The 13668-nt window shown below is 39.0% G+C and overlaps 1 protein-coding gene across 3 annotated transcripts in view; it reads right to left on the bottom strand.

Moving 5' to 3' along the window:
- Nucleotides 1–13668, bottom strand: part of exoc6b (exocyst complex component 6B) — a 167134-nt gene that overhangs the window by 35027 nt on the left and 118439 nt on the right. For 2 of the 3 annotated variants that reach the window (XM_055200381.2, XM_055200396.2), the window contains exons 16-19: nt 12258–12369; nt 10416–10550; nt 9745–9924; nt 7393–7422 (exon numbers count right to left, since the gene is read on the bottom strand). In XM_055200381.2, coding sequence (XP_055056356.1) covers nt 7393–7422; nt 9745–9924; nt 10416–10550; nt 12258–12369 — 457 coding nt within the window. The remainder of the gene's footprint in view (nt 1–7392; nt 7423–9744; nt 9925–10415; nt 10551–12257; nt 12370–13668) is intronic. The other variant, XM_055200390.2, reaches the window with a different exon arrangement.

Below are 13668 nucleotides of genomic sequence, written 5' to 3'. Positions count from 1 at the left end.
GTTTTTGGAATTCAACAAGTTTGCAGAACGGTGCTTGACAAATAGGGAATTAAAGCCAGTGCATTTCGTATCTCTCTCTCTCTCTCTCTCTCTCTCTCTCTGATACAAGTATTGAGATCATACTCAGTCGGCCACTAATCAGTCAGCAGCACTTTGAGGCCTAACTAGGCGATTACACATGATTAGAGTGCATGCGTTGCACTGCAGTGATTAAAAAATAAACACGCTTGTTTTCCGGCCTCCCGTCTCTGTATGTTTAATAGCCATAATAAATCACAGGGGCCAAAGTAATAAGGGATGTTTGTTGTTTCTTTTCCTCATGGTGGAATGAAAACACAAGGATACCTGTCCCTTGCTGAGGCCGTTCTACTTATTCACGAGCTTGAATCGTTCAGTCTGATTGGAAACATTTAGATTTTTTTGTAGCAGAACTAGGTTTGGATGTTCTGGGTGGTGAAGGATAGAATGGACTGGCATATGATTTTGATACAAAACCTTGTCAGGTGTGGTTGTACAGTATATACAGTAGGCCAACACAACGCTAATCTAGGTGCACTCTTAAAAATAAAGGTGAATCACGATTCCATAGAAAACACTTTTTTGTCTAAACGGTTCTTTTAAAATCTTTAAAAAGCACCTTTACAATCTAAATCTGTTTCACAAAAGATTCTTTATGGTGAAAAAAAGGTTCTTTATATTATAAAAGTGTATAAAGAATTATATATATGGGCAAAAGAAGCAATTGGCAGAAATGGTCAAAAAGGTCCTCTTACCTAAGGCAAGGCAAAAAAGATAGAGAAATGACTGGTATGGATTAATTTACATTAACTGTAAATGCATTTCAATTCAATTTCACTTTCATTGTTAAAATTACTTCCGAAAAATTTTTGCATCCCATTCTCTATCTCAGGTGTGCAATATTGGCAAAAAAATGAATATATCAATAATATCTATGATTTTGCTGATACGATAATAGACTTTATAAATGTGTTAATACAACATGTTAATATGATTAATGTTAATAGGTTAACGTTAATGTTACTATTAATGGAAACAAAAGATAAAAGATAGAAACAAAACAGAAAAGTCTTTATTATGTAAAACTGAAGCATTCAAGTAAAACATTACAAAACACTGCTCTACAGAACAGAAAATGCTAACTTCTGTCAAACACAGCAGAAGTTGTTATTGCTTTAAAATAGCGAGTTCATCCATCAGACATTTCACTTTGTCATGCTTATAATAGTTCACTGTTTACAGTTAATTGGTGATCCAATAGTCCATTTCAAATTATTCTTACGAACTGACTGTATTCGCTAGAAAAACAACTTCTCAAGTACTTGTGCATGTGTGTGTGTGTGTGTGTGTGTGTGTGTGTGTGTGTGTGTGTGTGTGTGTGTGTGTGTGTGTGTGTGTGTGTGTGTGCTAGCACACGTGCTTCCCCTGCGACAAAGATGACAAAGAGTGTGATTGGCGGAAGTATTGAAAATGAATATGATGTTGCTTTCTACAAGTCGGACAAACACTGCAATCAAATTTCCTGCTAAAATCTCTATCATTCAACAAAATGAGAAAACGGGAGAGTGACAGAATAAAAAGAAGGAAGAGGATCAATTATATTGGGCGGAGGAGGAGTGGTGCCTGACCGATGCTGACTTGACCGTCATGCTTTTGGTCAAGTAAGTAATGTTATATTGCTTGCATATATCAGTCCTGTCTTGCGCTTGAACACTATTTTTTTATTTTACTGGTGGCTACTTGGAGAGTGTAGAGAGAGACTTATTTCACGTGACACGGTGGCAGAGTGGTACGTGAGCTACGTGATTTTTTGGCGTTAATAAAACCCATGAAGTTATATTTATATGACATGCTGAAAGACACACTTTGTGACCTAAAGAGTTGTCTTCTCTATCTTTGCGACTTGTGGCCTCTACGGCGCTTGTGGCCTCTACGGGCCCTAGATGTGAAAAATACATGTCTAACAACCCCTTAGTGGCCAAAAAGTTCCACAGTGTGCCTTTAAAAACGGTTTCTATTTCTCCGATGTAGCCGCTGACAGCTCCCCCTACAGAGATCTCATTACGGCTGTGACGTTTGATCCTGCAAATGCATGTTTTCTCAAAGAATGAATTTTAATAAATTACGGTGAAATGCCGGCACATCCAAAAGCCAGAGGGCGCTCTCGTGCAGAAACTCAATTTGTGCCACAGAAGAAGTACGATTACAAACGCTATTCCAGGAAATATCCAGAGGCATATTTATATCGCTGTTCTTCAGATTGTTTCAGGTATTTTCATTATAATAAAGAATATTTTGAATGATTGTGTTTGACGAGTGTTGTTTTTTTTAAATGCATATTATAAACTCATTGTAAGCCGTAGTACACGCACAAGTTGTGCATGAAACACAGAATTGGAGCCTAGCGATTAATAATCAATTTCAGACAAGTATTTTTAATGGGAAGCGCGATGTATCGTCACAGCCCTATTCAATGAACTGCCAAAGAATTGGTCAAAGAACTGTTCTAATTGGCTGTGCTTTGTGATTGATTGCGCCGTTGTACGTCCATTTTTCACAATCAGTATGGACAGACAAATTACCTATCACAGGAATCATATTGCGTTGCGTAATACACTTAGCTCAAGAAAACAATTCAAGTAGTGTTGCTATACCAATTTTCAATTTAGTACAAATTCAAAACAGGAAAGTACACCTCTGCAGCAGAAGTGCAGAATAGCGGTAAAGAAACAAACTGGATCTGTCTAGCACATCTGGTGGGATTTCAATCATGATACAATGATATATTGTGATGTATTGACTTGTGAAACACCACCAGTCAAAAGCTGGGACACACTTGACTGAATTTATGTTTCTCATGACCTAATAAACCTTATGATCTGAGAACTTTCAGTACAACGTTCAGAAGATTTTCAAATGTAAACAGCGCCTACATGTGAATTTACTTGCAAAACAAAATTTTAATTAAAAACATTTTAAGGGTTAGAGCAAATGTTAAATATCCCGTGAGGATATCTTGACAAATTTGCACTATTTGGAAGTAAAAATTACACGATATTTTATTCAGAGTTTATGTTATTACATAGATTTCATAACTTTACTTTTACTCAATATATTGAACAAGTATTACGAGCTTCAAACTAGCTAAATCGGTATACACATAAAAGCAATTGCTTTGATCTGTGGATGTTTTAGGAATGGATGTACACCGTTCTGTTCAGTGTGCCACACCCCACCTCACGGTAGCGCATTTGTTTTACAGTTCAGAAAAGGGGGATGTTAACAATTAGCAAAAGGGGGTCGAAAAAGAGAGGGAAGGGGAAGAATGAAAAAGTAGTTAAGGTCGAAATGAGTGAACAGTTTGAGGCTGCTGGCTTTTCTTTCCAGCCTTCCTAATTAAACAAAGGCTCATTAAAAACGACTCAACAGAAATTGGCTGTCAAAACAAACAGAACAAGATACAATGAGACAGAACGAGAAATAATAATAAAGTAAGACAAAGCTATAAAATATGGGACTCAGAACATCAGACCAAGCATCGAGAAGAAATGTCTTAATATGTTTGAAACTTCACAACACTTCTACAAACAACCCCAGCGTGCACCGCAGGCGGACGACCCCTGAGAAAACTTGAAGGCTCTCTCAACATCCTCATATTTCAAACGCTCCTGTGTGTTTGTGCAACACGTACCAATCACTGTTTGCAAGACAATCGGCATCCTAATGAGAAGCAGAAAGTGATCGCTCGAGGAGAACCAATCCCTGTCTGCGTCGATTATGGTCGGCACGGAGAAAGGGTGATAATATGTGTTGAACTTCCCGACACCGAGCCGCACTGTTCCAGCGTTTCCCAAACACACAGAGAAAACCAAGACGGCGGCCAATGAGTTTGGAGCTGCAATACAGCTCAAATCAGGCTTTAAGTAAATAATGACAAACATTGTTCCCCTGACAAGGTGTTTGATGATATTGATATGGAAGGCCTTTCTTTCACCTCTGGGTTTTCACGGTTTGAGTGGGCCATGAACCTCCTCATAAACTCAACACATTTTGACACCTTGGAAATGTATAAAAGAGCTGTTAATAAAAGAACTTACGAATGTGTGATCAAAACAGTAACTACCATTACTTGCCCAAATAAATTACCCATTCACACATACATGCGCACTTCAAAAACAATAAAACAAGCAGAAAGATTACACATACCTGATCATATTGTGTTCACACTGATTAATAGCAACAAAGCAACCAGAAGTGCATTTATAATGACAGCGGCCACTGGCGAAGCAACAAAGTTGAGCTCAGTGCCGAGTTCAACTTTATGCGAATGTGCGTTGAAACAAATTGATGACTACCAATGGGAATGCAGCGTAATGAGTACTCAACTACACTATGAGTATATTTAATCAGTAACAATCAAGAAATGGAAAACTACCACTTTTAAATTGAATAAAAAACACTGTAGACCCTACTAGGGGTCACCCAAGTAGTTCAGCATGCAGTGGGTGAATCAAATATTACATAATAAAACTCCTTATATCCACTGACATATTTTCTTCCTGCCAGCATGGGGTCAATAATGAAAAATTAATACGACAAAAATCAGTCAACAAGCAGAAAGCTTCCACACAAAGATTTGGGGCCAGATTTACTAACAGTTTGCGCCATTTGGGGGTTAAATAACGACTGTCTGGATTTACGAAAGACGTGCAGTTGATAATTAGCGCTGAAAAGGTGGGGTCTGGTTATTTTTGTGACTGATCTTATTGCATACCGTATTTTCCGGACTATAAGCCGCACCGGAGTATAAGCCGCATCATTCAAAAAATGCGTCATTAAGACGAAATAACATATATAAGTCACAGTGGACTTTACGTCGCGTTCATTTAGAAAATTATTTCACAAAATCCAAGCCGAAGTACAGACATTTAATCTGGAAAGGCGAGTTATTCAACTAAACAATAGCAGACAGAACAGCAGGCTGAATAGATAACTGTACGTTAAAGTAATATTATCAGTTATTTAAACGATAAACCATAGCATACAGAACTTACCTGGAAGGCTAAATAGGCTAAATTAGCCAAATAAGCCAACTAGTGTGAAGTTCGCATACTCGTCATTCCATATTACTGAATCCATTGAACTACATAAATACAGAAGAAACATATGGCCGACCCTCGCGGCTGTAGACGGTAATGTTGTCTCTTGCCTCATAAATGTCAAAATTAATTCATACTGACTTACAAGGCACACCTGACTATAAGACACAGCACCAGCCAAGATATGAAAAAAAAGCGGCTTATAGACTGAAAAATACTTTATGCATTTCTAGGAGTTTCACTTTCAAACGCAACATTTTTGGGAGGAGGTTATTTAAATGAATCACGCAACACCATTTATAAATTTCTGCGCGTGTGTTATGATGACTGGTATTTGCGCATTATTTAACGCCGAGAAAAGCACGTCTTAAATAATTTTGTGCTTGAAATGGCTGTATTTGTTGTTTAAAAAGAGGCATCACAGAGATCAAAGAGTGTGTGATACACAAGGCAGAGGATTTTTTTACCATGTTACAGTTTATTTGGAATGCCAGAGGAACATATTATATTAAAAAATATTGTTTGTCAAGCCATGTTATTTTTAATTTGCTGAATTAAATAAAAGAGCAGTCACTAGGATAAGTCACACAATACCAGACATTTCAAAACGTCTTGTAAACCTTCATTTTTTTGTCCTCCAGTTCTTTTCAGTGTACTATAGCTTTGGAGGTTTTTACACCTGGTCACTTCATGTGTTTTTTCTAATTGGATAGCTATTCGATTGTAAAAAGACCAGGTGTAAATGCCCTCCGAAACTTTTTCGAGATGGATTTAAATCCGATTGCTCAAACCACTTCAGGAGGTGGTCTGGGACGCATTTCAGACAAAACTGGACAAGTGTAAATACATCTTATTGATGAAACCACATATGTCAGCGCATAACTCCTTCCAAACGTAAGCATGCCACCCGGAAGTTAGCCGGCAAAGAGACAAACAAACAAAGACGACATGCTCGTTGCTTAAGGAGCGACGACATAGGGTAAAAAGCTTCCTAGAGCCAATAAGAGAGTCCAATGAAAAACTTGAATGACATTAAACAAAGAAATAAAACTTTGAAAGTTTGGTGAACGCTTTTCCCTGTCATGGAATTGTACATTAAATCACCGCGCGTCACTCTCATGCTGGTCTGAACTGCGTGCTCCAGCTCATGCCGAGCATGGAGACGCCCATCCCCTGCCCAACATACAGTACAACATACAGTAAGTGCTGCCTTTTGTTGCATAAACGTCATCTTAAGTTTTTTAAGAGGGAGTAAAGAATATTGTATTTGCGAGGGAGTAGAAGATCGGATTCATATCCACTTTGCCAAGACACATTTATGTGGCCAAATGTAAATGAAACAGTTTTAACAAATCAGAGAAAGCACATGAAGTAAACAGGTGTAAAAACGCCCTAAGTTAGCTGGGATTACACACCTCGAATTTTTCGCTGTGATGTCTGTGGTGCTGAACTTAAGAGCAGCTCTGCTTATTTGCGACCCTGAAATAATTTGCGCCGCTCTTAGTGGATTGCGTTGGTCATTATGGAAATCAGCTGTTGCGCTGTGTTATTTCATTCACACTATTTTAGTAAATAATCAGCAGATATTACCATTCCCATCTGCGCTTTTTTTGGAATTGCGCTCTCATGCTAATTTTCCCTGTTTAGTAAATCTGGCCCTTTATGTTTAGACTCCCAAAATATCTGAACAGACTTGAAGGAACAACATGTTATGGCACAAAAAGATCCAATACCTTGCATTTCGCACTTCTAAGCGTCCTGCCAATGCTACAAAATTAGCTCAACTTTTAAAGTACAAAATAAAGAAACACTGTTTATTGAGAGAATTATTCATGCTATTTGAAAGGCATTTTTGAATGCAAGTTTTCTTGTGACAACCTTGTACCTTTTGAACAAACTAGTGTACAGCCAAGAAATCTTTTCTGTCCAGAAACAAAAATCCTGACTGGTGCCTGTCTGTTTTTAAGTCTTCTGATTTTAATAGACCACCTAAAAAAAAACTCACCGCAGTAAAACAAGTATCTATCATCACATGGTTGTTTTCTTAGCTTTTAGGTCGTGGAGCATACACAAATATTCTCTTTTGTAGAATATTTGATAGTATAAAGCTCTATGGTAAACATCTACAAACAAACGTCAATGACGTCTGCATCCAAACATCTACTGCATGAGTGGGTCAGATGAACACCAGGCAGCATGCGGCAGTGCTTCATTACGCTCATGAGAAATGGCCATGAATATACCTACAGTTAGACCACACCACAACCATACTCACCGGTAGCGTGGCGTGCTCTATAGCATTTCCCTACAGAAGACAGACAGAGACACATTTTAAGTTTAAAGGTCAGAGTTTATGACTTTCCCTGGGTTCAAACACAAGGTCAGTCAACCGCACTCTTCGTATGAACTTGGCCAAACTGTTTCACGGTCAACGTTGAAAATGCCTCTGAGTGCCCGTGATGGTTTGAGGTTGAGATGGGAAAGGCCAAGCAAGCATGATTGACAGGACTGTGGTTTTGGAGTCATTAGCAGAGTTTCTGGCTGTGAACGTATTGTAAGGGGAGGGTCGCACATGAACTCCAGGTTGAGAACCCCTGCAAACAACCGTTGTTGTAAAGACTGGGGTCAGTTAAACAGGACGCAAATACGAACATGCAGCGCAGGAATGTACAAACGCAACAATATACGTTAGGTTCCATAACGGAGATTGTTTGACTGTGCATGTGTGGCTGGGTGTCTTGTGCGAGTGTAGACAGTGAAAGTGAGACTTTCAGCCTGACCGTAACCTGACCTGGGGTCGTACAAACATTGCCCCCTGTTGGTGAAATTTATCCAACAATGTGAGGGCTGTTTTCCAGCGAGAGCTGTACATCTTTTGTAGTGAGAGTTAAGATAGAGAGCAGATTTTGAGAGATTACAGAATAAGGGGCAGCACAGCATGCTGCCACCAGCAATGCTTCAGATGGGAACGCGTTTGGTTGAGGCCCATAGTAGGGAAAATCCTTAAATTCTTTGTTTATCAGAAATCCCCAGGGTCAGGGGTCAGGGCCAGACTCATATAACCAGAGCTGCAACCTGAGGTCACGCCACAGGATCTCTGTAACTCCATGTGAGCTAAGCCGTAGGGACTTAAAACACGACAATCCTCTTACTTGCTATGACCCCACCCAACCTAAAGTTCAAGTGTACTGAAAGTACAATCTCATTTAGAGCAATGGAGTCGATGGACACAAGCTCTCCGAAATGTCACAATGAATGGCTAACAATGCCAATTAAAATTATAGTCCTTTACAAAAAGATAAAAGACAAATAAATAAATAGCGAGACCACAGGGTACAATAATGTATTATGTCTCATTGTATTATGGCACTGTGCCTTGAGCTGAAAAGCTTGCATTGGTCCGACAGACAAACAAAATGCAATATAAAACTGATATAAGCATGTGTTCTTCCAATAACATAGCATACAATAAATTATTATTCAACAATATATTAAAAGATGTTTAATACTGAAAACACTTAAATAAAAAAGTAAGAAATAAAAATAACTTAGTCGATAGGTATTAATGAGTATGTGACCCTGTCCAGGCTAAAGTCTCATAAAGATTAGGAGCACTGATTTCAATTTTATCAAAGTTATATTTTCACTAAATGTTCTTTAAATTATATAGGATGATCTTATGTAAAAAAAAAACAGTATATCACAAATAAATGACTTTTAGCTGGGTTTCCACAGGTAGGGTCACATTTTATTTTTTACTTTTATCATGTGGGGTATATCAAATCTGTTCCTTTATTTAAAACAATTAATCTTAAAAGGGACTCTCCGCATTTTTGAAAATATGCTCATTTTCCATCTCCCTTAGGGTTAAACATGATTCTTACTGTCTTGGAATCCATTCAGCCGATCTCCGGGTCTGGCGCTACCACTTTTAGCATAGCTTAGCATAATCCATTGAATCTGATTAGACCATTAGCATCACGCTAAAATAACCAAAGAGTTTTTAATATTTTTTCTATTTAAAACTTGACTCTTCTGTAGTTACATCGTGTACTACGACCGACAGAAAATGAAAAGCTGTGATTTTCAAGGCCGATATGGCAAGGAACTATACTCTCATTCCGGCATAATAATCAAGGACTTTGCTGCTGTAACATGGCTGCAGCAGGCGTAGTGACTGTGCGAAAATAGTTCCCTTGGTGACTTTCAATAGCAGATGACTATTTTCAGGCACTGCGTAATATCATTGCGCCTGCTGCAGCCATGTTAAGGCAGCAAAGTTGTACTGTCGGTTTTAGTACACGATGTAACTACAGAAGAGTCAAGTTTTAAATAGGAAAAATATCAAAACTATTTGGTTATTTTTAGCATGATGATAATGATCAAATCAGATTCAATGTATTATGCTAAGCTATTCTAAAAGTGCTAACGCCAGACCTGATGATCAGCTGAATGGATTCCAAAACGTTAAAAATCAAATCTTTAACTCTAGGGGAGCTGGAAAATTAGCATTTTTTTTTTTAAAGTGGAGTGTCCCTTTAATTTAAAGGCACAACAAAATAAACATTTTGTTTATGCAGAAATGCAGATTAGCATGTTTATATGTGATTGTGCATGAAATACTCACCGGCAGGTGTGTGAACACTGCAAAAGTGCTGCAGAGGAAAGCGATGAGGTCACTCAGATAGTCGCTGGCCTGCCCGCCTCCCTGTGCAGCCGTCCAATCATAATCAGCCAGCTGCAGAAACTGGTCAATCTTTTGATTCAGATTAGTGTAGATCTCCTCTTCAGCTGAATGTCTCGCATCCTAGACAGTGAAAGAGGCAAGGAATAGCAAAAAGTCATTTCGTGAGCTATACATGCTGCTGTAAAGCTCAGTGGTAGAGTATTGCATTTGCAGTGCAAAAAGATCATGGGTTCGAACCCAGGGAACACACGTACTGATAAAAATGTATACCTTGTATTGTACTGTAAGTGGCTTTGGATAAAATCATCTGCAGAATGCATAAATGTAATGTTTCGTGGGTCGCTATTTTATGGCGCATTGGGCTGGAGGGACTCAGTGACTTTGTGACTGCATATTAAACTTTAAATATGATACTGTATGTTCTTATAAGTCCCTGATTGACTTTGTAACTATGTGGCACAGTTTAACTTGGCACAACATGACAAAAGAAATATAATGTGACAGCTCACATGATACAGAATATGTTTTACTGAGGTTATAATACACTGCTTACAAAAAACAACTTATATAACATAACATCTTATGTCATTTGCTGCATTGTCCCACTGTACCTTGAAGGTGGACGTTCCATAGAGCTTGGTGGCATTTATGGTGTCGGGAGGCACATTTGTTATGATGGAGATGAACTCCTCTAGGAAGTGACAGGACTGCTCCAGATGAGTTGTGTTGATGATGATCTGAACCAACTTTTGGAAATCAAACGACATTTCAGAGCATTATTTTGGATCACTACAGTATTTTTGCTGATATCTGATTGATATAGCGCAATCATTTGCTTTTTAGTTAAAACATGAAAAATTAAGATTCATGGAAGATTGATAAAGCAGAAAATGTATTAGTTTGCTTAACATGACTTACATGTTACTAGATCTCCTTTACTACTTCTAAAACATCCTATGAACCAATCACTGACCTCATTTAACATAGGATTCAGTTTTCAATGGACTTTTGCCTCTCAAAAAAAAAAGTCATGCAGTATACTAATCACTGAGAAAAGCAAGCAGTGCATTTGAGAAAAGATTCTGGAGGTATGAGTAATAACAAACGGCAAACATGCCAAATGGGAGTAATTCCAAAGGGGAAAGGGTACAGAGAGGAAGTCAAGGGTATGTTTTAAGGGACAGAGAGGGTCTGTCTGTGGGAAGCAGACCTGGAGCTGCTCTATGTTCAGTTAGTTGGTCTGCGGTGCAGAGTTCGAGGTACATGGGCAGGGCAGGGCTGTCAGCAGTAAGGCACTGAGGCACATGGGCGCTAATTGAGCCCAGACCTTTAGCTTGGACCCTCTATTTCCTCCCACTTTCCAGTCTTGCTGCACCATGCAGAGAGGGAAGCACGGTACAGAGCCCGGGTCACACTTCCGCACCTCTGCCAGATCCGGGGCAGGGTAAGGGGGGATAGATGCAAGATATCTGATCTGGTGTATGACTGTGTGTGTGTGTAGCAAGCCGGCTAGGTTTTACTGTGCAACCCACTCATCAGTGGCACCCATATGAACTTAATTCATCTGGAGTTAAGGGGTTATGAACAGGCCCTTCTGCCCATTTCTATATCAGCAAAGAATAAAACAGACTAAACCCACTTGCGCAAGAAGCATGGACAGCTGAAGTGAAGCAGAGATGGAGTATGAAAAGAATGAGTTTAAAACGAGATAACGTTTTAACAAAAAAATGCATTTTTTTTGATTGTGCATTTCAATTAATATCAATCAAACTGAAATTGGTTTATTTTGATTTAAGCCTTCATAACTAAAAAAAAAAAAAAACAGCTACGTAACACAATTCATCATTTACTCACCCTCATGTTGTACTAAACCTGTATGAGTTTCTTTATTTTGTTGAAGAAGATATTTTGATAAATGATGGTAAGCATACAGTTGATGGTACCTATTGACTTCCATAGTATTTGTTTTTCCTACTATGGAAGATTGCGTACTTATCATCATCACTTGTCAATTGCGTACTTATCATCATTTATCAAAATATACTCCTTTGTCTTAAACTGAAGAAGCTCATTAAAGCAACACTATGTAGTTTCCATGTAAAAATGACTTACAGCTCCCCCATGTGGTTGAAAAGCGCAACAGTGCCTGGTATCAGACACTCTTCTGCAGGCAGGGGGAGGGGCGGGGTTGTGTGCTCTACCCTCCACCGCCACTTTCAGAGTGTGCTTGTAGCAGCTAGGAGGCTGCTCAGGTTGCAGCAACAGTACAATTTGTCCAGTTAAAAGTTGTTCTATCACTGAAATAATTTTAGAGACATTATTTAAAGGTAAAAAAACTACATAGTGTTGCTTTAAGTTTTAAAACAACATGATGGTGAGGAAATTATTAAAAAATTTTAATGTTTGGGTAAACTATCCCTTTAAAAGGTGTAAAAAAGGCAAAAGATCCTTACCTCTGCCAATCCTACGTTCTTCTTTTTTGTGGCATACTGTAGGCAGTGGCTAAGGGTTCGTGTGAGCAGCAGGTTTGTAGACTTACGGATCATGTCGTCAACTTCTGTGGAGCTAAACACAAGAGATTATTCCATTAGAAATCCAACATCGAATGGATTCTGTTAGCTCCGTTGGTTAGTAGAGCTCTTCTCAGGTCCAAAGAAATATACCCGACACGAAATGACCCAAATCACTTTTTAGCCGAACCCGATGTGAATAAATCTTTTTTTATTTAAAAAGACCCGACCCAAGACAAAGCCAAGACATTTAGACCCGAGTTCGACCCAACCAGTGGCAATTTTTGGATCCAAATGTAAATGGCACCATTGTGTGTGCAGTCTGCAGTCCCTCATGCACCAGTCAGTAAGAAAGAAACCCCAGTGGCCTTGCATCCAATTTGGCCCTACACCAAGGTAACCACTAAAATGTGCATTTAAAATGAATTGACACAGGTCTCAATGAAAATTAACCTATCGCCAGCCACATGATGTTGCAAGCGCTGGCAAACAGAGGAAGGGTTGGAAAAAAGACTTGATGCATACACGCAAGATAGCTCGGGTCTTTTTAGGTCCTTTACGCAAAAACACATTCATTTTAAGTTACCTGAGAGCCGATGCCGCTAATATTATAGCTGACCCCTGTCCGAGGCGCACCTAAAACCTTTAGACCCGAACTCGCTCGGGTCAACCTCAGGTTTTCGGATCGCAGTGGTTTGATTCCCAGGGAAAAAATATACACACATTAGGGATGCTCCGATCGATCGGCCGCAGATCGGTATCCACAGATAACGGCATTAAATGACTCGAGCGATACTCGCTAAATTTGCTGATCGCATAAACAGATCTTTCTGTTTATGTTTGTCATCATAGGGCTCCTGAATGTGGCTGCAATTAGAGACAATTTTTACGCAGTGCAAGTATTTTTATAACCCATTGCTTATGTGACGTGCAGATTTGGATTTCTTTATGTGTATTTACGAAGACGTGCTCCGATCAACAGCGCAACACGTCTTCAAATCCCCATCAAACAGCGTATACAACTCGATATCTATTACAGACAATTGCATCCTTATGCCGAAAGTTTATTATTTGCATGCGTTTTAAAGTTTTGACAGTTTAAACTTTCATTTTCCTCAGAGCTGCTCTTGTCGAAGTACAAAATGTAAAGTTACAGTCATCAAAGAGCTTGTATATCAGCTAGGAGAATCTGTATCGGCATTGGTATCGGCCGATCACGAAGACAACAAATCGGTAATCTGTATCAGCTGCAAAAATCCTGAACGAAGCATCTCTAACACACGTACTGATAAAAAATGTATAGCTTGTATGTTATTGGCTTGTGCCGCCTGAGGGCGGTTTGTTGTTGCATCGA

Source organism: Misgurnus anguillicaudatus, chromosome 21 (genome assembly GCF_027580225.2).
Source record: "Misgurnus anguillicaudatus chromosome 21, ASM2758022v2, whole genome shotgun sequence".
NCBI classification, from domain to species: domain Eukaryota; kingdom Metazoa; phylum Chordata; class Actinopteri; order Cypriniformes; family Cobitidae; genus Misgurnus; species Misgurnus anguillicaudatus.
The sequence above is the reverse complement of the archived record's forward strand: the minus strand, read 5'-3'. Positions and strand labels throughout refer to the sequence as shown.